Raw genomic sequence first — 22,936 nt, 5'->3', positions numbered from 1 at the left:
GGAAGAAGACGGTCAAAAATAATCTTACAAGAGAGGCAAAGAAAAAAAGAATGGTATTTTTAGAACAGTGTTTGAGTGACCTTGGTTGCTGAGAAAGGCAAATTGGACATGCCAAGCAAACTTCACAAAACCTGCATTAGTCAACGGTCTAATTAAGTGTCAGAGGTACAATATACACTGAGCTGAAAAGAATTCAACATCCTACATTTTGGAATTACAGAAATCTCTTCATTAGCCTATCAAATTTGCTCTGGTTGTGTAGTGATTTGGACTGGATTGAGATGGTACGAAGAAAGAGACTGGGGTCTTCTCACCTAATGCAGTGCTTCTCAACCTCGGCCACTTTGCGATGGGTGGACTTCAGCTCCCAGAATTCCTCAGCATACTGACTGGGGAATTCTGGGAGTTGAAGTGTGTTCAACTCAAAGTTGCTGAGGTTGAGAAACACTGACCTAAGTTTCATGTGACTGAATCCAACACAACAGGCTACACGCGCGTAACATCGTCATCAAGCACCATAAACCATGGTTAAATCTTACAATAGGATTTGCGATGGACTCTAAGCTCAAGCCAAGGGGGTAAACGCAATGTGTGGTTTGTGTAAATGTCAGAGCAGCTTAAGGTGATGCGAATCGGACTCTGCATCCACAGCACTGCCCTTTATGCCAGCCCAGTTCTCCATTCCAGCTTGCTGACTGGCTTCCTTTTTTTGAAAGTTTCAGGCCTGAAACTTTATCCTGAGAGCAAAAACCAAGGCATTCTTCACCACCCTTTCGATGGAGGGGTTTGTCAGATCCTTTCCGCTCAAGCCAAAAAGCCATTTGGGAAGAAAGAAGTATTTCCAAGATGGAAACTATGTCAACTATGTCAAGGTCCACCTTGCCATGCAAGAAGCACCACTCCATGCTAGTGTTCAATCACCCTCGAGAAATAGCAGTGAAGTCACCCTCCAAGTCCTGTGAGTAATGGCTGTTGCCAATTTTGTGGCTCGTGTCACTCCGGTGCACGCTCAGGTGCTGAGCATGGGAGAGGATGGAGCAAAAGACTGACAGTTGAGTCAGCAAGCCATTGCTATTTTTTTTTTTTCACAACAAAACAGCCCCGCCTACCTGCCTGCCAAAATCATGACCTCGTGCCACTCTCGTGGGGCAATTAAGCAGCTGGGGCTGCCAGAGACAGCTCCTGGCATCTGAAGAGCTCACAAACTTTCAAGGAAAGATTCCAGAGAAACTCCTTTTGTGCAGCCCTGGAGTGGAGACCACCTTTTCTGACTGCAGTAGAAAGTCACCAAAAGTTGGGGTCTTACACTGTTCAGGGTCTAGTTTTTATTTCAGTAACAAGCGCACAACCTGTTATGCTAACCATGTTACCTGCTCAGGACTGGGATATCTACCGCTTGCAAATCACACCACAATTTACCGCCAATTTCAGACCATAAATACTAATCTACAAATAAGCAAATCACATTATGGCTGATTAGCTCCAGATTTCTAGCTACATCATAGCTTCCTTGGTTGGGCTCAGTGCCCAGAACTCAACCAACTGCCCTTATAAACCATGGCTTATAGCTTAATGCAACATGCAACCAATTCTTTGCACCTTCACAAAGCTTGTTTATATGAACCATGGCTTAGTGGGACACATTAACTTAAATCATCACCATATATCTGTGGATATGTTGGTTTGCCCCAGCCTAATGTAGCTACTTTGATGTCTCCTTCTTTTCAACCTCAAAGAAATGCATAGCTACAGCACAAACCTTTTAGAACAAGCTTCAAGAATAAGTTCTAAAAATACTTGATACGTCAGAGACCATCTCCCTGGGATTTTGAGCAACGAAGGCCCCATTAGTACTTTTCAATAATACATAAGCAAAGTCCTAACTGGGTCATCCTTTCTGAAAGCTTTTGAAGATGCTCTTAGTTTCATGGGGGGAGAAGAAAGAAAGATGGAGCCACCTTCAGCATAACGTGGAAGAGAAGCCGACAGCCACGTTCACAGAACAGACCGAGGAGCATAAACTCAGCCAGACAAACCCCACCCCATAGCTACATGCAACCCCAGCTCCATCGTCCCAATTCTGCCCCAGTTCCTTTGAAATCTCATCTGGTTTTCTGGTTTGGCAACCATTCAATCTTTGGCCAACGAAGAAACTTCACGGGTGGCTCACACCATCCTGCTTTCAACACCACTTGCATTTTGTAAGTACTTCGGAAGCACTCACTCAATACTTACTTAAACAAAAATAATAATCAAACACAGCTTCCTTTCTTCACTCCGAAATCTGTTCTTGCTAAGTTCAGGGCTTTTTAAAGAAGTAAGAAATAAAAGTAAAAATAAAAAGACATTCCTTCCCACGCTAAAACAAGCATCCTTTAAAAATGTTAAGATGGCTTTTTCCACAGAAGCAGTTTGCAGAAATATCTGGAGATCTTTAGGGCAAGGCCTGTATTGCTCAGAGAGGAAATGCAAGCAAAGGGACATCTTCAGAAGGAAAACCACCAGATGGGAAATTGGGCAAGTAGAGAGAGATCCATCTGTCCTCTGATCAGAAGGTCTATCAGAAACCACTCAGCTGCAGGCAAGCAACTTTGTGTGAATGAGCAGCAAAGCATCCATTCGGAGTTAAAAAAAAAAAAGAAAGAACAATTTTAAAGCACTTCTTAAATGCTCCAGATTGTACACCAGGGTTTCTCAGCCTTGGGAACTTGAAGATGGGTGGACTTCAACTCCCAGAATTCCCCAGCCAGCCTTGGAAGTCTAAATGCCTTGGTTCTTTGCAACTGGTTATGGTTAAACTGATGCACGCTTTTTCAGTGCTCTTTCTAAATCCTGAGGTTTAGAAAGCCCTCTAGTAGCTAGTTCTCATGAGAAGTGCAAGAGTACAGAGCTTAAGCCACCTACAAAGCCAGGCCTGGTTAAGCCATCAGACAGTTTTTCTCTAGCTGCCAGGATAAAAATCTACTTCACCCTCCTTACCTTTTCCCTCCCCTTCTTTTTTCCTTTTATGCTATGTCTTTTAAACCGTGAACCTGAAAGCGACACAATCTCTAAATCTGTTCTGGGGACCTTTGAGTTAAAGCCTGAGAGAACAACCTCTTTAAATAAACACATATCAAATAACAGAAAACACAACCAACGTCCAAATTCCAGAGTCCTGTTTTCCAATGCAAACTGAACAGACAGCTGTGTTTTCTCATGCACGCGGCAACACCAAACTGAACATACAGCCGGGCAACCTTATACAACATTCACGCTGTGTATTTTATGCTGCACTGTTTAATCTCAGGGTACCCGGAAAAGAAGCTTTATCGTGCAAGCTCCATTTCCAAGTTGGGGGGCGGGGGTGGCGGTGGAGGAAACTAAAGAAACTGGTAAGGCTTATGTGACGCTCACGTACGGCACAAAACGGATTATTTTTCCGCCTGATGGTTCCTCTCGATCCAGTCTGAAGCAAGAAGAACTTGCAGAGGGAAGGGGCAAGGGGGGGAGGAAGCCAGTTCGTGCCCGCAGAAAACCCTACAACAAAAGCAACCGAGTGCCCCCAGGACTACAGCTCCCAGCATGCATTGCCTGCATTGCAGCAGCCCACGCCAAAGGTTCAAGGGGAATCGGGTGGCAGGGATGAGGATGACGCAGAGCCCGCTGCCCGCCAATCGGAGCCCGCCAAAGGAATGTCAACAAACAAGGAGGTCTGGAGACCACATGACGGCCAGACATGCAAACAAGCCTCCGATGCACAATCGCAAGAACTAAATCTCTCGCCCGCCGCCGCCTCCTGTGGAAATCGACGCAATTAAAGGCGGCTCACCCCAAACAAAGGAAAAGCGAGGATGGAAACTGGCAGAGCGCTCCGATTCCAAGCAGGGTTTAGAAGAAGACCCCTCTTCTACAAAGGAGAGGGCAGGGGTATACACACACAGCATTGCAACCTTAAATCTTTGCAGAGGCCAACAAGGTTGGTCAATTTCATTGGGAAACCGAAGGAGGCTTTTGCATATTTCCTGAAGAGGGTGGGTACCGTTCACAGGCGGAGAGAGAAACAGACATGCCAACCTGATTTCAACACAGGGAAAACGCAGAGAGATGCACAGCCCCAACCACTAACAAGCAGGCCCACGCCGGTCCCTTTTATACAACCGAACAAGATCCATCCTTCTGTTTGACAGGAAGGTCAAAAAAACAAAAAACCCAAACGCAGGTACAAAACAGGAAATGCCCTTCCTGTGAAGGCCTAATTCGTGCACTTTGCCACTTTTCCTTTTTCTTGTTCCAAAAAAGAACCCATAATGGAATGAATGCCCCAAACATCCCCAAAGGAGAAAATAAACAGGTTCAGCCTGCAACAGGAGTCACGCCAGATGAGATTTAACTAATCTCAGGCAAAATACTGGTGGGGCAGATCCCCAAAATTATAGCGGTGCACTCATAAGCCCACAGTTTTCTTTTTTTTTTTTTTTTAAATAACCTGCAGTTCTTATAGGATGACAAGGCCCTCCATTTCAGCATAAGATCTCCGGCCCCACAAGTAAATCTAGCTGGTGTTTTCCTCAAGTCCTCATGCTTGTTCCCACCCCCTATAAAAAACGGATTAAACAACATCCTCTTGGCCATTGAATTGGCACATCAACCCTTCCTCCTCCTCCCCCTCCCGATGAAATCCTTGGATGTGAATTTAGAGCAATACCTGGAAGTCGTACAAAGCGACGATGTTATCATGTTTCAGTTCCTAGAAGGAGAGAGAGAGGGTCCAACGTTATTTATCCAAACCGTAAACACAGCTCATGAATTCAGGCAATAAGACTCGCTCTCCAAGGGGACCGTGGTGTTTTCCTCCAATTTACCTTTAATATCTTGATTTCTTTCCCCAAGAGGGTCTGCGATTTTGCCAAGTTTTTCTTGTTAATGCATTTTATGGCCACCTCTACTTCAGGTTTCTGCAAGTTAAAACATCAAGGTAGACTGTGAATAGGGGCTCCTGCCTTTTCCGTAACACATCCCGGCAGACCCACATTGCACGGAAACCCTTTCATCAGGGTCTCCTGACCCATTCACGAGCCCCTATGCCAAAAATGACGGTTTATAAACCACAGTATCTGACTTTGCACCACGGACCGCAACAAATCCAGACAAACTCCACTGACGCTTAGTACAAAAGCTGGTCTTGAAAATGTTGGTTATTCAGTTGTCTAGTCTTTAGCTCGCCCTCTTCTGATTTAATTCCTTTCCCCTCTTAACCCTTGCTCCCGCATGCAACAATTTCAAAACGAAACAAGGCTTTGTTTCCAGCAACAATTTCCACCGAAGCCCTACAAAGAGAACCGTAGGAGCCTCCTTCCACTTCCTCTCCTCATCCTTCGATCCCCAAATCGATAACTGCACATGTACTTTATTACAAGCGATGGAGGATAAGTTGGACACTCTGAGGCCAAGATAGCTTGTTTTTAGCAAGCATGGCTCAGCCCTGCTACAGAAGCAATTTTAATTTTACAAACTCCTAATTGCCCAGATCCTGCCTACTCAAAACACACACACACCTGTCTTTGCTTTTCACCTTCCCTCCTCCAAGGACATTCTGAAGACTTTGGGGAAGCACATATTAGTATATAGGGAGAAAATAGAGGCTTACCCTGGTCCCAGCCTACAAGCACTCCAGGTGTTCTCCTGCACAGAGGTTTTAGTCGCCCATAGCGACCACACTATTACATACAAGCCTGAAATATATTTATAGCTCCTCCAGGACAACAGAGTTTTCGCTTGCTCGTGGCTGCTTTTAGATAGGAAGGGTTGCCAAGCCACCAAGATAAGGCCTGTTTTCCTCTGCCTGAGCAGAGTCTCGATTTCTTTTTCAAGGATCACCGCCAATTGCATCAGCCTGCCACTTTTCCAAAGTTCCTCTAGAAAATAATTGCTGTTTTCAAACAGACCTTTTTTTGACATTACAGAGGCACGCTGTTACTTGCACGCCGGCCTACTTGTGGGTTTGTTTGAAATGTTGGAGATTCCCGAAAGCTCAGAGACATTTCTCAGAGGGGGTTGGGAGAAGGGGGGGGGGAGGCTATCTAAAGTCCCAACACAGATTTAGAAGTTATAGATCTAGCAGTTCACACAGCCTTTGCTTGTTGTTTCGGCAAAGGAGATCCTCATGAATAAATGGCCCAAGAACCCCTTTTTCATCGCTATGTCCCCCCTTGTCATTTCAAGGGAGAGAATCAGAAATGCCCACGCCTCTCTCAACAGAAAGGTCCCCTAAAAATCCCTTTCTCAAAAGGGGGCCAGACCGTAAAAACCTTTACCTCTCTGTGCCGGCCTTTGAAGACCACGGCAAAAGCCCCATGTCCGATCAGATCTTTCCGGCTGAACTCAAATTTGCCAACCGCTTCCATGTCGTTGCTGAACGCCAAGGACCCAAAAAAGACAAAGATACAAAGTTGGAAAGAAGATGGGGGGGGGGAAGAAGAGAAGGAAATCCAAGCTTTTCGATGGCCAAAGTTCTCTTTCCAAGAAGTGAAAAAATTAGGGGGAAAGGGGGAGCCACTCGTCCCCCTCCCCTTGGGATGAATCCCCAGGAACTAGAAACTTGAAAAAGTAAAGCTTCTCTCCTGCCCGCCCGACTGGGGAGGGGGGCGTAAATTCCCATCCGGCCCCTGCTCTTTGCCGAAAAGAGATCGGGGTGTACCGTGGCTACCTCCCCCCGCCCCCATTAGCGCCTGTTCGGCCGGGAAAGGCGGCGGTGGGGGACGGGGGGGGGGTCGAAACAATCCCAAGCCCAACTCTCCGCCCGGAGCCGGGCAGCCCAGCCCAGCCCAGCCCGGGTGCCGAGAAGCTGCTCCCCACCTTAAACGCCCCCCGGCGGACGCGAGGCGCTCATCGCCCCCGGGAGCCGCTCCGATCCGTCGCCAAGGCCACCTTCGCAATCCCCGGGAGAGAAGAAAGGCCACTCGGTTACCAAAACATAAATCAAAAAAGCAGCGGGGGTGGAGCCCCCTCCCCAGCCACCTTAAGAGCCGGACCACCTTAAACGCCGTCGCCTGTCGGGGCGATGCCGGGCAAGGCTCTCCGGCGCCCGCGGACCCGGCTGCGCCCCGCTCGGTCGCGCCACCGCTGTCCAGATGCGCCCCGGGCCGCGGACGCGAAGCCTGGGCGGGCGCCGCCCGGAGCAGCGGGGAGAGGGGCGCCCGCCCCCCAAGCGACGGCGCTGCGGGCGAGGAGGGCGAAGGCAAGCGGGGAAGGCGACTCCCCGGCCGCGCTGCTCCGCCGCCGCCGCTTCGCTGGACTGGAGTCGGTCGGAAGGGCAGCGCAGGCGCCGAGCCCAGGGCCGCCAGCCAGCCAGCCGGGTCCAGCCTCCAAGAAGCAGCCGGGGAGGCGGCGAGGGCGGCCTTTTAAAGGCGCAGCCGCCTCGGGTGAGTCAGGCGCCCGCTAGCCGGGAGGGAGAGGAGCCGGCTGGGGGGGCCGGGAACTGGAGGGAGAGGACGCGCGCCCCCGCCGCGGAGGCTCCTCTTAAGGGGACAGAGCGCGCGGCCTGCGAGACGGGGGGAGGGGAGGGGTCTAGGCGGGGCCGACGAGACTCCCCGCCACTTGAAGTTGGCCATCCCGCCCGCCCTCTTGGGTCGGCTTCGGTTCCTCTGTCTCGCTCCAGTCGTGCAGGACTGTTGGATAGCTCCGTTGCAACGACAGAAGGAGGAGGAGGAGGAGAAGAAGACATTCAACATAATCATAGTATCATCAGAAGAAGAAGAAAAGAGGAAGAAGAAATTCAACATAATGATAGAAGAAGAAGAAGAAGAAGAAGAAGAAGAAGAAGAAGAAGAAGAAGAAGAAGAAGAAGAAGAAGAAGTTCAACATAATCGTAGTATCATCATCATCATCATCATCCTCATCAGAAGAAGACATTCAACTTAATCACAGTACCATCATCATCGCCATCATCATCAGAAGAAAAGAAATTCAACACAAGCATAGTACCATCATCATCATCATCATCAGAAGAAGAAGAAGACATTCAACATAATCATAGTATCATCAGAAGAAGAAGAAAAGAGGAAGAAGAAATTCAACATAATGATAGAAGAAGAAGAAGAAGAAGAAGAAGAAGAAGAAGAAGAAGAAGAAGAAGAAGAAGAAGAAGAAGAAGAAGAAGACATTCAACATAATCATAGCACCATCATAAGTATCACAACTGCTTATAACACCAAAGCCATCAGCTTCATCCCAAGTACTGTAGGAAGGGAATGTTGTGGTACTTTTTAGACTGTTGTTCTTATTTTTATTGCTATAATTCCTACTATTGCCACTCCTGCTCTGTTGTTGGTACTGCCCTGCCGTTCATGTTGCTGCTGTATCTGCTCCAAAGATTTACCCAAACGCCTCAGATGAGGGTTTTATTCCAAGAACTGTTACTGGTCTTATTCTGACATGACGGCCGGATTTGTTTGCAAGTGTCCTGAAGGTAGCCTCCCTCCCTCACTCCAGTCCCCTTTGATGCACAGAAGGGCCTCCTTGCCTTTTCCAACTTCCCAGTCTAGCCTACCAGAGCTGGTATTTCCTAGTGGCCTCCCATCCCAGCTAGGCGCAACTCTGTTTAGCCATCTGCTGGGGCCTACTTCACAAGAGAGAGGTTCTTGCAAAGAAAGCTAAACAAAGCAAAACCCAAAGCAACTGGTTCTTGGGAAAAAGCAACGGGTGCAAACATCAGCCGGGGAGGGGTGTGGGATGGAAAGCATGCAGGCTGCTTTCGTCTGGGGGGGTGGAGGCGGGCAGTTAATTCCCAGTCCCTTTGCAGGCTGCTAAATGTTTGAGTCCCCCATTTCCATTGCCAACGGCAGGTCCCCAGGGAGCAATAAAATATGTTTCAGCCCTTTGAGGTAGTCCAGTCCAGAAGCGCCACCAGGACTACTAGCTCTATCTTTATGGTAAGGCTACGTTAAGAGAATCTTGCGAGGCTGAAAGTATTTCTCCCCTCCTTTCCTTTTCCTTTTATAGAACTCCTGCCTTTCCTCTTGCATGAAAGCCGTGCAGAGGACCCCATGTTAGCCCTGCAAGGTAGTCCAGACAAGAAGAACAACCGGGAGTACTAGCTCCGTCTTTATTGTAAGGTTACATTAAGAGAATCTTGGAAGACTGAAAGTATTTCTCCCCTTCTTTCCTTTCACTCTCCAGAAAACTAAGGAGGATCCCTTCTGAAATGCTTCTCCTCTCCTTCTGTGGAGTGAGATACCTTTTATACACAGGTTGCCCTGTCTGCAGCTCTTCCTCCTGTCTCCCAAGGTCATCCCCACAAACCATTACAATATGGGAGATGTCAGGATCTACTATGATCTTCCTTCCTCTCCACTTCCCTCTTTCCAGTCTCAACTTCTTATTCTGAATGATTTCCATTCTCAGATGCCCCAGAACATGGTAAACCAGAGCTAATGTTCTTGCAGGTTAGGTATGGTGGAGATTTATGGGGGAGGTAGCATTCAAGAGCGTCCCTGCACTTATGGAGTGCTTCAGTTCCCCCGCCGTGCCAAGCCATGGTTACTTTAACCATGGTTTGTTGGCATGGAGTCTGCAAGATGGTGATCATGGTGGCGTGACTGAAAGCTCTGCCCGGTTTTTTTACGGGCCTCACACATCAAAATGAGGAGGGTTTCACTTGCACCATCACAGCTACCATCTTGAGTTTTTGGACCCCACCCTGTGGGCATCCCTGGTTTGTTGACTGAGTTGTAGTGGGATTCAGCCCTCAGGCTCAGCCATCTATCATGGTTTACAATGGCAACAGCTGAGTGGAAATTAAAGAAAGCTCCTGCATGTGGGAACACACGTATGGGAGCCCACCAACCTCTCTGGGTCATTGGTGCCAATATCCAGAAGCTCTTATAGGAATTCTTTCCCCCAAATATTCTTTCTTCCTATAACTTAAATCCATTATTCTGTGCCCCGCCCTCCAAAACAATAGAAAACAGGGTCTGTTCTTTGGTCTGGGGTCTCCTTTCGAGCATCTGGAGATGCTGCAGTTTTCTCCTCCTTTTTCAAGAGAAACATACTCAGTTCTCAATTTCTCCTTGTACGTTTTCTTTTCCATGGTCTCCTGGTGCTTAAAAAGGGGGTCTAGAGCTGGACCTAATATTTGAAGTGGGGGCCGACCACCGCAGAGGAGATGGAATTAGTCATTGCTGCTGCTTTTCACGTCAGTTTAACTGCTGTGTTCCCTTTGTGTCTTGTATTTTGGCTATATGATGTATTTGTTTTGGTGGTGGTGGTTATTTTATACGATTTACAATTCTGTAACGTTTTAGTAACATGGTGTTTAATTTGCTGCAAGTTTTATTGCGTTGTTGTAAACTCATGTATTTTTGACCCTGGGAAGGGAGAGAGGGAGGGAATTTCCATGATTTGGAAATGACTGTTGGGCCTAAACCTGTATTCGCTTGTCTAACAGCCAAATCACACTGGTCAGTCCTCTTCAGCTTGTGATCAACTTCGGTCCCCGTTCTTTTTCAAAGAACTGATTACCAAACTAGATTCACACTTGTGTGTGTTAATCAGTTATTCCAACCTGAATCATCTCTCATCTCCTATGGATCCATACGTTCCCCACAGCGTCCAAAGAGAAGGCTGTATCTCTGATACATTGAAACAGAGAAGCAAGCCCTATGGTGGTTTCTTTCAGACTGTGTCTTTCCATCCCCAATGGCCGTGATCCTTAGCCAGCATGTTAGATGGGAACTGTAGTCCAATACACTTGGATAGTCTCTGAATGTACTGCTAGTCCAGTGCAGCTGGAAGTTTCCAGTCTACAATATTCCACCCTTCATCAATAGTCAGTTGCAAAATATGTGCCAGATAGAATAGTTCATTGAAGAATTCAACCAATTCATGATCATCTGCCAAGCAGGTTATGAGTCATCCAGTTCTGGGTTGGCTACATCTGACGTTGGTTGTCCTTAGATCTCACTGAAGTCAACCTTAACAAGAGGGAGGACCTCTTGCTTTCCATTGTGACTATCAATGCAAAACTATCTGGTTTCTACTTAGTAGTCTACCCATGGAGTTAGAGGGGCTTACTTCCAGGAAGCAGGACAGAATAAGTTCAATTTAAGTTTCTGGTCAAACATAAATTGGTTATCATTAATTATACAAAATTATGAAGAGGGAAGGGGGAGGGGGAGGAGGAGGAGGAGAATTTTGATGAAGTATGTGGTGCTATTTACTTTGTGCATTAGAGTCCCTTGATTAATATTTAACCTATCTCTGCATTTTCTTCCAAACACCCAGCTGGCTTCATAAAAACATTGGCCTAAATAATACTGATTTTGGATAAAAGAAATGGTAACCTTCGTCAGCCCTTCTGCTTTGAAAGTATTGGATGTATCACTGCTTAATTAGCAAGATTGGGCTCATTATGGTAAGTGTAGTTACTTGGTTATATAATAAAATTAGTGATGTCATGGACAATACCTTAGCTCCAAGAACATACCAGGGAGTGCATAGGTTTGGGTGAATTCCACTGGGAACATTCTGGGAGAGTTAGAAGTCATATACTTTAACCAGAGTTGTTGAGTGACTTTTCCCTTTGTCAGGCTCATTCCTGAGGTCACCCTGGTCTTACCTGGAACTCACCAGATGTTCTTGGATGATCCTTCCCAGATTTGCCAGTCAGCAAGACCAACATCTTGCTAAACCCAACCATGGTTTACTGATTCTACTACAGCCTGCACATCTACATGGTTTATAACCATGGTGTCTGGGTTATACCACTTTCTGTGGGAACTCAATCTCTCTGTGTCTCCAAAACACTTGTTCTGTTAGATCTGTGGTCCTCACCCAAGCTCTTTCCAGAATGAATAGGTTCACCTTAAAGTGTAGCCAAAGTCAAAGTCAACTCTCGGTGGCTTCATGGATATGTCCATGTAGTACTCTTGGTAACAACTCAAACATGGTTTGCCATTCTATTCTTCTAGGGTGTTTTTTCAACTTCCCACTTCAGCCTACAAGTTCTGAAATTTTTATGATCTCTCATCAAGCTTTAACCAGGTCCAGCTCTGTTTTGTGAGATCAGCCAAGGTGAACCTGCCACTTCAGGTGACAGTGAGGATCCCTGCTGGACCAATTGGAACCCCCTAAGTCTCCCTCTGGCCCCGTTCCACTTGTCTTGTTTTCCTTACATTAGGAACTCATGGCTGCGTCCAGCTGCCACTTTCATCTCTCACAATGCCTCAAAACACTGCTATGTTGGGGAAGGGGCACTTTGAAAGTTTAAAAATGGAAGACCCGTCACCTTCTGTGCAAATGGAAAACAGATTGTAGAGCTTCACACTTCAGTGTTACTAGATTAGACATAGATTCAGGCCCATCTTTGCATGTAGAAGAAAATGCATATCGATAAAGTGATCTAGGCTAGAACTTTCTTCCCTGATCCACTACTTTTCAGTGTGACTGGATGTTTTAAAATGACCTGTGCAGTTTAAACATTTTTAAAAGATAGAGCAGAACCCTTCAACATATCTAATTACCTCTCTTTCAATGTCTATCTCTAGACTATCCATCCATCCATCCATCCATCCATCCATCCATCCATCATCTCTATCTCTCATCTCTATCTCTATCTGTCATCTATAGCCACCCATCCATCATGTCTGTCTGTCTGTCTGTCTGTCTGTCTGTCTATCTATCTATCTATCTATCTATCTATCTATCTATCTATCTATCTATCTATCTATGCTAGCTATCTATGCTAGCTACATAGTCCAGCCTCTTCAGTTCTGTCCACTTCTGTCCAGTTTGTGCAATTGTTCCACTGCCATCCTCTTGTTATCAGCTCAAGCCCCTGCAAACAGGCCAACATTAACGTCCATCCTGGGAACCATTGCCGGCTTGTGAAAGAAGCAGCAGGCAAGTATGCAAAGCTTGGCTAGATCTCGGCTTAGCTTGGATGGGGACATACCTTGACAAATATTTGGAGCCAAAAGTGATACAGGGAGGATGGTAACAGGAAATGAGCTGCGAGAGAAAAGTTCAGAAGATGCCCTCTTGGTTCACCACAAAAGTCTAAAAAACCCTGCTTTCTGCTGTATCAATCAGCTGTTTTGCACGCCTTGCAGAAAGCCACATCAAGAAGCTTCTGTCTTCTTGTTCAGAAACACAACTTTCCCACCCTGAAAAGAACACAGTTTTCTTGCTGGTAGATCAGGGAGAAAAGTTGAGACCCAGCTTTTTCCCAAAGGTGCTAGTTGACTCCACATAGAACCCATGGAGTTTACTAAACATAGGAACAGTATCTTCAGTCTCCTCCCATCATATCTGGTGCCATTCTTCTTGGCTGTTTTGTATTCCAAGCCCTTTTCCTTGCCAAGGGGCAGCCAAAAAAATAGCTCAGAGTGGTCTGTCTGGTGGCAGTCTTCTATCTTCTTAGGGTGACCTTCTCTAGATCGCTAAGCAGGGTTAGTGCTTGAATGGGAGATAAACTGGAAATACTAGGGCTGCAGCAAGATTCTCTGGATGTGTTGATAGGTGCATACACACAAAGGATGGATGGAGATGGAGAGAGAGATGATAGATGGACAGACTTCTGCCAACTTCATGGACAAATCCATGCAGTTTTCTTGGCAAGATTCTCAGAAGTGGTTTGTCTTGGCCTCCTCCTTCCTAGAGCTGAGAGAGAAGGACTGGCCCAAAGTCACCCCATTGACTTTGGTGCCTAAGTCAGAATTTGAATTCAGATCTCCCCAGTCTTAGGCTCCTTAATCGCTAGATCTTCACTTTCAACAGAACAAACCCTTCCTTTATAGACCTAACACAAGAAGATGCTTTTTTCAAAACCTTCTTTCCGTTCCCCCCCCCCCCCCATTTTTCTTACCCCCAACAATCTGATTCCAGAATTAAGTTTGGGAGATCAGTCACCCACTTCAGCACTCAGTTTTGCCCCTCCAGACGCCAAACCTAATATTGGCTTAATGTTGATCAATTCAGCCAAGGTGATGATGCAATGGGCCAGCAACAGAGAACATTTGCAACTCAAAAGGAGAAATGCACTTGATTAGCTCTTTCTTATCTTCTCAGAAAGGTGAATCACAGTGTAGGTGGGGAGTTTAAACAAAGAAAAAGAAAATAAAGAGATAGCATTATTTGTTTCTGATCAGCTTCTGTTGGGCAAATTTGTTGTCTAGAGTTGGTACAAAACTGACTCGAAAAAAAGCTAAATCAGATTGTCACCAACGGCCTTGTCACCAAACAAACTTTAGGGCTGAGGTTTTTAACCTGAGCTCCATGTAGATTTTAGGGGGGTCTGTAAACTTGGATGGGAAAAAATCATAATTTTATGTTCACTAACCTTGAACTGAAATTTAGCTTTCCAGTAATTGATAGCCTCTAGACTCCAAAGGATACAATACACCAATGTGTTAATTATTATTTGAACTTATATGATCAATAGGAATCTGACTCAGAAGCAAAACGGAGGAATATTTAAATGGAATACCTCTTTAAAATGTTACAGCCCAACAAAAAGAGGGTCTCCATCAACCCACCACCGATGACAAAACTACAGCAGCAGTTTAAAAAATGAAATTGAATAAAGCTGCTTGTATTTCTGCAATTTACTATGGAACTTTCCAAGAAATTCTGATCAAACATTTATCTCAAATAATGAATGAGATTCAGGTACGTGAAGAACTTCCTTCGTCATGGGAAGAAGTTTTTATTTTTTTGGTTTATAAAGAAGGAAAGAATTCACCCCATCCTGAAGTAAAAATGCTTAATTTTAACTTGCCTATCGTTTACAATTATATAATGTCTTATTGATTGAATGGATTAATAAAGAACTATTTATATATATCACTCTATTACCTCTGTGTTATTTTTTTTAAATATGATGCTGGTTGTGAGTATAATTGGTTTCTTTGCTAATACAATCCACCCATTTTATTTTATGCATTTGAATGTATTTTTCTGAGAAGAGGTCCGCCAAACTCTCGAAGGGATCTGTGGCAGAAAAAAGATGTCAAGAATTCTGGTTTAGGGTTCACCAAACCAGAGGGAAGCCAGACTGCTTGTTTGAACAAGGGAAACATCTACACACCAGTAAGGTAGATACTTTATGGTGAAGGTGACCTCTGTGAATGTCACCAGTCCAACCCTGCTCAGTTTTGGAGGAGGCTGGGAGAAACCTGTAATGATGGCTTCTCAGAGAGCCTTAAGGTCATCCACCACTCTGGTTGACCTCATGCCTGTGCTGCCTCAAGCTGGCAATGGATCCTGGTCTGAGATTTGTTCACAAAAGGGGCCAAAAGATGAGCACTGAGCTTTCATGTCTTCTAGTGGTGGGTCAGACCAGACCACCTGTTTCCTCCTGCTAAAAGGTCTCAAGTTGGATCCCTGAGATCTTGAGGTAGAGACGGGAAAACTGCCAAACTGTCTACAACAGGGGAGAATGGTTGCCAGTTATAGAAGAAAATACTGGGTGGATGGATTCTGGTGTATGTTCTTTGGAGCTCCAGCTCAGGAGTAGATGCCCTGCCTTCCAGGTAGAAGTGCTTGATCTTCACCATCCTCAGGCATACTCTTTTTTGAAAACAGGAGGACAGGTTTTGAGAATTTCAAATAAACTACTGTGAACCAGCCATGGTTTCAGGTGATGCATGAACTCAATCAATACCGAAACCTTGAAAAGGCACCTCCAATTTTCAAAAGGCAAATAACACCAACAAGAGAGAGACAAATTGATCTAGGACTTACCAGATTCTAGACAACTGGGTTGGGCTGAGGAAAATAGGGTGAGGTGGGAACATATGCTATTGTTTGCAGAAGGAACTGAGCATTTAAAGCAGTATTTCTCAAACTTGGCAACTTTAAGATGTGTGGACCTCAACTCCCAGAATTCCCCAGTCAGCATGAATTCTGGGGAATTCTACAGAATTCCGGGAGTTGAAGTCCACATAATTTAAAGTTGCCAAGTTTGAAAAAAAAATGGATTTAAAGCATTTCATATTAGTTTTTTGAAGACTATTGCACACTCAACCAGCTGGGTGTTTTTAACTCACAGTTCATAGTCCATCTTTGGAAGTTGAATTTCTGGAAATAATCTGTGAAGTAACTGAGTTTGTAGATCTGACGTTACTCGCTCTCCTCCAGTGAGTCATTTTGATTCCAGCACTGGAGTGAGTCAGCTACCAGCTTGATCTTTCAACAAAAATAAACAAAGGCCAAATAAATATTAATAATAATACTACTATTAATGTTGAACTGCTGACTGATCACAAGGGCCCTGCTTTCGAAAAGCAAGGCAGAACATTTAGGATCTTGAGCTTCTGTGATGAGGCAGGAAAAGTTCTCACCTGATTCACAAAGAATCCTGTGAACCAATTATGTCATTAAATTAATGAATTGGCACCAGCCTGGGAAATAGCCTTGATCTCAGGGCCTTCCCCAGTCTGGTGGCCTCAAGTAGCACTGGGAGTCCATTTCAGTGTTGCAATATCACACTTTGGTTGCTCATATGCAAAACAAGATGTTAAGCCCTGCCTGGCTCTGCTGGATTCTCAGTTACATCACTAGCAAGAGATCTTATGATGAGATATCACCCATGCTGTGGTTCGTGAGAATGTGGGGCCTACTGGATGAGATGAGGAATGGTCATAGGTAGGAGAACCAAATCTGGGTTGCGAGAATTCAGATGATCTCTAGAAGGCAGTAGAGAGGCCCAGAAAATGCTTGCATGGGGCTGCCCCCTAGTGGTTGTCCAAAAGTTTGTACCACAACTATGGTAGATCTAACCATACCTACCTGCAGTTACAGACAATATAAATCAGGTAACAGGCAAGGAGCAACATCACACAACTATGCAGTATAGGCACAAAGCATGCAGTCAGTGGCCAAAATGTTCCAATTTTAGGCTTCTGTGCATCTGTGTGTGTGTACACTAGACCCCCCCCCAACCAGAATGACAATTGAAGCCAGTAATTCTGAATGTGTACATTTTCACATGGAAACTCACCAGAGATACAAAGGTGAGTTTTCTTCTGCTGCCCTAACACTAAACTGTACATATCTACTTTATTTGGCAGGAAAAGCTAATAATTTCCTAGCAAATTTTTAAAAATGCACATAAAAAACCTAACTCCCCCCAAAAGTACAAAAACAAACTAGAAAGAAAAGTAAGAAACAAAATAAGTAATGAGAAATCATTACAGGAAGGAGGGAGGGAGGGAGGGAGGGAGGGGAACAATTTGAGCATGTTATCTCTACATCAAGTATTAAATAATATATAACAATTTAATTAAAGAGGGGGGAAAGCTCTATTGTAAATGGATTCATCAAAAGATTCTACCTTATTGGATGTCCCAAAGAATGTATCTGAAAGGATGGGCCTCAGATTTACTGCCTCTCTTCATGTGGTTATTGGGATCTCTGTTGGACCCCCAGATCCCAGATGTGAGGTCTCATGTCCAGCTCTAACTTCAACACCAAAAAGTGAATCTTGGTGATAGTACCAGCACAGGCATGAAGTTTCCTTAGTAACAGCCCAAAAGTGATTTGAGTGGCTTTCCAGCATGTATTCTGTCACTCTAGTCTACTCTCCAGGCCTGTTGGTCTCCCATCCAAGTGCAAACCAGATCCAACCCTGCTTATCTTTCTGGAGGTTCACCAAGACCAGCTCAAGATCACCAGGCAATTCTACAAGGAGGTGTGAGCAGTAAAGATGAAAATTGGCAGTCATAAAGAAAGAAAGGTTCCTTAACACTAAATACTATGTGGAATTATCTCCCCACTTTTGTGTGCTCTAGCTTGTAATTATTTCAGGTAGTTCAACCTGTTTTGTTTAAAACAAGATCATGTTAACAGGGCAGTTGGAACTGCCCTGGCAGAAGTGAACAACTTAAGGATCATATTTCAAACTTGGTATTTCCATTTCTCATCTGGGGTGATCCATAGGTGTGCAGGAGATCCCGGGCAGATGCCAATTCTGTCCGTCACTCACAGCAAAGTTGGCCCCAACCCAAGGGTTGTTCTCCATCCAAAGCATATGACGTCAGCCGCTCTTTCCTTGTCCTATCTTGGAATTTGCAGGAGTGGCGCAACTTGGTTAGTAAAAGTGTCTCTGTAAGATCACGTTACTTCAACATGACCAGGGAGGACGTCCGTGTGAAGCTCAGCTGTGTCACACAGGAAAGGAAGCAATTTTTTTCATAGAGTAAAGATGAGGTCATGATCCCTGGGGAGAACTTGCTTCACTGCTTTATGCTTGCCATAGTCCTGACATTTCCTCCCAGTGTATTTTGGCTGGCTGAGTCCCATCTGGCCTTTTGTCTTCTCCTCCAATTCAGTTCTGGATTCTCCTGGTGGGTTTCCAAGACTGCAAATTCTTGAATCAAAGAGCAAACCGAGATCCTTCCTCATTCCATGTGTACCAAATGATTGTGGAGCAAAAATACCTTTCCAAACTCTGAACCAAATTTAGGGAGCTACACAGGTCAGTTAAAGGCTCAATGGTTGAACTCACATCTCACCTTAAGCTTGGTTAGTGTTAACCTTACTTAGGGCTTGTGCGTGTGTGTGGCTTAATGTATAGTGCAAACCTGCTTGTTTACTTTATGATTCCCTGTGTTGTGAAAACCAGGAAAATAGTTTAATTCATTAACCAGGTTAACCCTATTGTGTGATCACACCTGAATTTCTCCAGTGGACGGAGACATTTTCTAATCATTTTTCAAGGGCTGGATTCCCGCTTAGCAATGAGAGAAGCATCAATTCTAATAATATAATTTTTAAAAATGATTGGAGTTATCTTTTGACATGGATGGGTGAGAAGCCAGAGAGATTGCCCAAAGTATCTGCAAGATATGGTTAAAAAAAAATCACATAAAAAAAAAAACAAGCAGAGCATCATTATGGCCATCATCTTGATCATTTGACTACACCTTACAGTCACCCCTGGAGGCTGCCAACTGTTGGTACAAGAGACAAGATATTTGCACACCCGTTCACCATCTCATCACTCAGTGGGCAAGAAAGCTGCACTCTGTCTGTAGGACTCTCTCTGAAATCCTAAAGCAACTTCTCTTTGGTCAAATGGAATGAGATCTGGTAGGAAAAAAGGCAAGGTGGTATTAAATAAAATCCAACCAACCAACCATCCTTCCATCCAGCCGATCAAGAAGGTGGATGAATCGCACTTTGCTTCAGGGAAGACCTCTTTGAAACAGCAGGACCTCTTTAAAAACCAAGCTGCCGTTCTTCCCCAACACCAAACATCTGCATTTATAGGCCAACCAGCTGCCAAGAAGGATCTTTAATAAGGGATGGGGGGAGACTCCTCAGCTTTTTTTCTCAGCCCCCTTTTCTACAAACTTGGTTCCAGGCTCCTGTTCTCTTTCCCTTCTGAGTAGGCCATTCAAAGTTCTCTTCGCACTCAGCTTCATCCAGCAGCTTTACAGAAGGGTTCTGTGTGGTCCTGCTTTTCCTCAAATACCAAGCTGGTTCAGAAGTTGACATCATCTATTGTCTTTATCTTTAGCTCCTCGTAAAGACTATGCCTTTCCAAGTCTAGGTCCAGGACATGTTCCAGCTGCCCTCCTTAGGTGTCAAATGCCAAGAACGATTGACAGCGGAGGCTGAGTTTTTGCTCAAGTGGCAAACTCTAAGCCATACTTCAGTGCTATGCCACCTGTTTTGGGTGCAGAAAGCCCCAAATGTGATCCCTAGGCAGGGTTGGGAGAATTCAGCTGGGAACGCTAGAAAGCTGCTACCAGTCTGAGCTGCCAATATAGGGCCCGGTGGAGCAACGGTCTGGGTCCTTTGGAAAGTGGTAGAATCCTTGTGCATGCAGACAGTCCTACATTTGATCCTCAGCCTGGGATTCAGCAGAGGTACTGCAAGTCAGGGTCAACAGTACTGGATTGGATGCATATATGGGTTATAAGGAGGAGCCATCGCTCGCTGGGAGGGCAATGGTTTTATAGGTGGAAGATTAGCATCTCTAAGATACTCCTCCATTTATTTATTTATTTTTGTCCATGTCTACCTTATTTGCACCTTTTAGGTAGTGAATCGTTTAGGCGAATCTCAGTCCTCCACTGTTTACTTATTTTTTTCCTCTGGCGGCGGCTGCTGCATTGTTCCCACTCTCTTTTCTTTTCCTTTTTCATTTTCAAAAGCTGTGCTTCACTGGCAACTTTCTGAGCTCCGACTGACCTTTCCTAGATCTGCTGATTCCATCTCACACGGACCTTGTAAGGAAAAAAAGAAAAGGAAAAAAAAGAAAAAAAATGGCTTTACCTGTAGGGATTACCTGGGCACTGTCTCTGGCAAAGGAAGTGAAGATGGGGAAGAAGTGATTTAGATGGGTCCCTCTGGGTGTGTTTTATGCTTCAAGGATGGCTAGTAATTTTTTCAAGGCACTCCTGCCTTCTTGCTGGATGCCAGCATCAACCGACACTAAGAGGCGGTCACTTAAAAATAGTCTTGCTTGAAGAATGTAATGGAAAGCCATGATACCTTTCACCAGTGGAAGCCAAGGAAGGACTTTGAAGGACAACATGCTGAGCCCCAACCCAATATTAAACACCCATCATTGCATCCTCCTCCCCAAATTTCCTAAGAAATGCAGTGCTAGCACATTTCGTCGCTCCAGACATTTGCCCAGATGGATGTTGTTGGCTATCAGTAGAGCTGTTGAGCTGGCAATGGTCCAGATCAACAAACTAGGTGTTTGAATGGTCTCTGTACCAGCCATTAATTTCCAGTTTGTTTTTATTGTCCTACAGTTGACTGCCAAGATCCTTATCAGCAGGTGGAATAAATGTCTCCATTCATCATGCATCAAAAGCCCAGGGAAGCAAAGAAAGTAGGAGAGAAGAGATTCCACTTAGTCAAAACCAAACTTAGGGTGGGGAGGGGTGGTTTCATAGCCAGATTTGGGTGATTCCAACTTTTTTGACCAAGAATCAATGTGCTAACACTAGATGCTAACACTACATGTCATGCACCCAGAGAAGGTGGCATTAATGTTGCATGTTGCACTAAACTATTGGGTGGCTGGTTTGATTCTGGCATCAGAGGTTGCATGAACCTGGCCAGGGGGGCTTCTCAAGCATGGTTCATGGTTGGTGCTGTGGGACTCCAACCAATTAGGGCTTCTTCCATAAGCAGGATTAGCCAAACATAGCTTAGTGTGGTGTGCAAAACAGGCTATTTCTCCATTTAGACTCTGAATGGTGCAGAGATTTCCACCCACATCCTTTGCTCTCCTTGTGTGTTGACCTCCAAACCTTCAGCCACTGTAATACATTTCTCTCCAAAAGCCACAATTTCCAGAAAGACTCTGGCATAGTGCATTTCCATATCATGTCTCCCATTCTTCCTTTTGCTTTCTCCTTGGAAAACACTACAGCATGTTTTTATGTAAACAACACAAAAACATGGGATTAAATACCTGGACTCAATAACCGGAATTAACTACATCTGCAATCCCACTCAAGTGACGTCGGTTCAGGTTTTTATAGTCTCACGGAGGTGGCTTAAGTTTGTGCTTCATTTTCCGAAGACAACTGAGGGTTCTCAACAGGACTTAAAGACTTCTGATGGGCTCGGCAAGGGTTTTTCAGAGCAATGCAATCCCAGCATTGGAATTAATCCAGATAGTCCCCAGGTTAAGGATGCCAGGTTTACGGACAACCCATAGTTAAAACGGAGCCTACTGTAGCAAAATTCAAGTTAAATATACCATGATTTGAGTTAAATACACAACGGTTCGAGTTCATTACACAATACTACTTATACAGTATTATACAATAATACTGTTCCGACTTATGTACAAATTCGACTTAAGGACAGACCTCGGGAATGGAACTTGTTCTTAAACTGGGGATTACCTGTACATAGAGCCCAATCCTTTCTACAAAATCTCCTCTGTTCCCAAAGATCTGGCTTTGTTCTGCCAAATTTAATAATCTTTTCTGCCCCCAGCTGGCAATGTATGATTTCTTTTCTTTTTTTAAATCACAGTTAGGCTACAGTCTTGCACTTCCCAGTACGCTGGAACTAAATTCTCAGACGTCCCACCTTGCTAAACACGGAAGCAAAAGGTCATTTGATTTTTTTTTCTTTTTGCAAGGAGATGGGGGGGTGTATTTTAAATATACCCCAAGCGAGGGAGCAAATAACTCCATGGGAATATGGCTGACTGCACGGCTAGTCAGAAACTTTATTTTTCCGATGGTTTAAATGCCGGGGAATGAGGAGACGAAGGGGGGAAACGTGAGAAACCTGCAGAGTCTGGTGTTAAAGCAAGTTAACTTAAAAAAAAAAAAAAGGGGGGGGGACCACAAACCAACTTCAACCAACAGAAGGAAATAAGAACAATAATAATCATAATTAAAAATGCTCTTTGCTTCTCATGGAGAATTTGAAACTAATTCCACATCACATTGCTAGGAATGTTAGATGCTGCTTCCTTAATACTGTGACAACTGGTGACCTGGGTCTGCGCCATCCCAACATCCCTTTTGCACCCCTGAATCACTGCAGTCCAAGGCAACCCCACCGGTCATAGAGGTCCGTGCATCAACACCGCTGTCCACAGGGTGACCAACCCAAGGCCCCCACAGAGTCTGACGGTAGTGCATGGCAGGGGTTCAGAAGATGACGACGTGCAGGAGCAGACTTCACTTTCAGATCGGCTTTCATCATGGTAGCCCTGCTTGGAACGCCCCCCAGTCCTGGAGCTCTCAGCTGGTTCAGGAGCATCTGCCTGCATGTCACTGCACACCAGCCAGTCTTTTGCAATAGAACGCGGATAACCCGATTCGGCCTCCAGATCGTTGTCTGCAACTTTCCAATATTCCTTGCCCTTGAAAAAATAGGTGGCCCCTGGAGGGAGAGAGAGAGAGAGAGAGAGAGAAAGAAAGAATTGTATTTCAGCATGGACACCTTGGATGGACAATATTATTTGGGC

The 22,936-nt window shown here is 45.0% G+C and overlaps 2 protein-coding genes across 4 annotated transcripts in view; both read right to left on the bottom strand.

The window, feature by feature from the left end:
- The window catches only part of ULK1 (unc-51 like autophagy activating kinase 1), a 60,482-nt gene extending 53,196 nt beyond the window's left edge, over positions 1 to 7,286 (bottom strand). For 2 of the 3 annotated variants that reach the window (XM_088135304.1, XM_088135306.1), the window contains exons 1-5: positions 7,017 to 7,286; positions 6,838 to 6,909; positions 6,297 to 6,393; positions 4,845 to 4,937; positions 4,688 to 4,729 (exon numbers count right to left, since the gene is read on the bottom strand). In XM_088135304.1, the coding sequence (XP_087991430.1) occupies positions 4,688 to 4,729; positions 4,845 to 4,937; positions 6,297 to 6,386 (225 nt within the window). In that variant the 5' untranslated portion in view covers positions 6,387 to 6,393; positions 6,838 to 6,909; positions 7,017 to 7,286. Of the gene's footprint in view, positions 1 to 4,687; positions 4,730 to 4,844; positions 4,938 to 6,296; positions 6,394 to 6,837; positions 6,910 to 6,999 lie in introns of all 3 variants that reach the window. The other variant, XM_088135305.1, reaches the window with a different exon arrangement.
- A 13,445-nt stretch (positions 7,287 to 20,731) lies between these two features.
- Positions 20,732 to 22,936, bottom strand: part of MMP17 (matrix metallopeptidase 17) — a 60,534-nt gene continuing 58,329 nt past the window's right edge. Inside the window, exon 10 of the mRNA XM_088135303.1 lies at positions 20,732 to 22,851. Coding sequence (XP_087991429.1) covers positions 22,529 to 22,851 — 323 coding nt within the window. The 3' untranslated portion in view covers positions 20,732 to 22,528. The remainder of the gene's footprint in view (positions 22,852 to 22,936) is intronic.

Source organism: Python bivittatus, unplaced genomic scaffold (assembly GCF_059951505.1).
Source record: "Python bivittatus isolate LINGU-HERP-01145 unplaced genomic scaffold, Pbiv_v1 ctg000100_np1212, whole genome shotgun sequence".
NCBI lineage: Eukaryota > Metazoa > Chordata > Lepidosauria > Squamata > Pythonidae > Python > Python bivittatus.
Note: the sequence above shows the minus strand (reverse complement) of the source record. Positions and strands in the feature narration are given on the sequence as shown.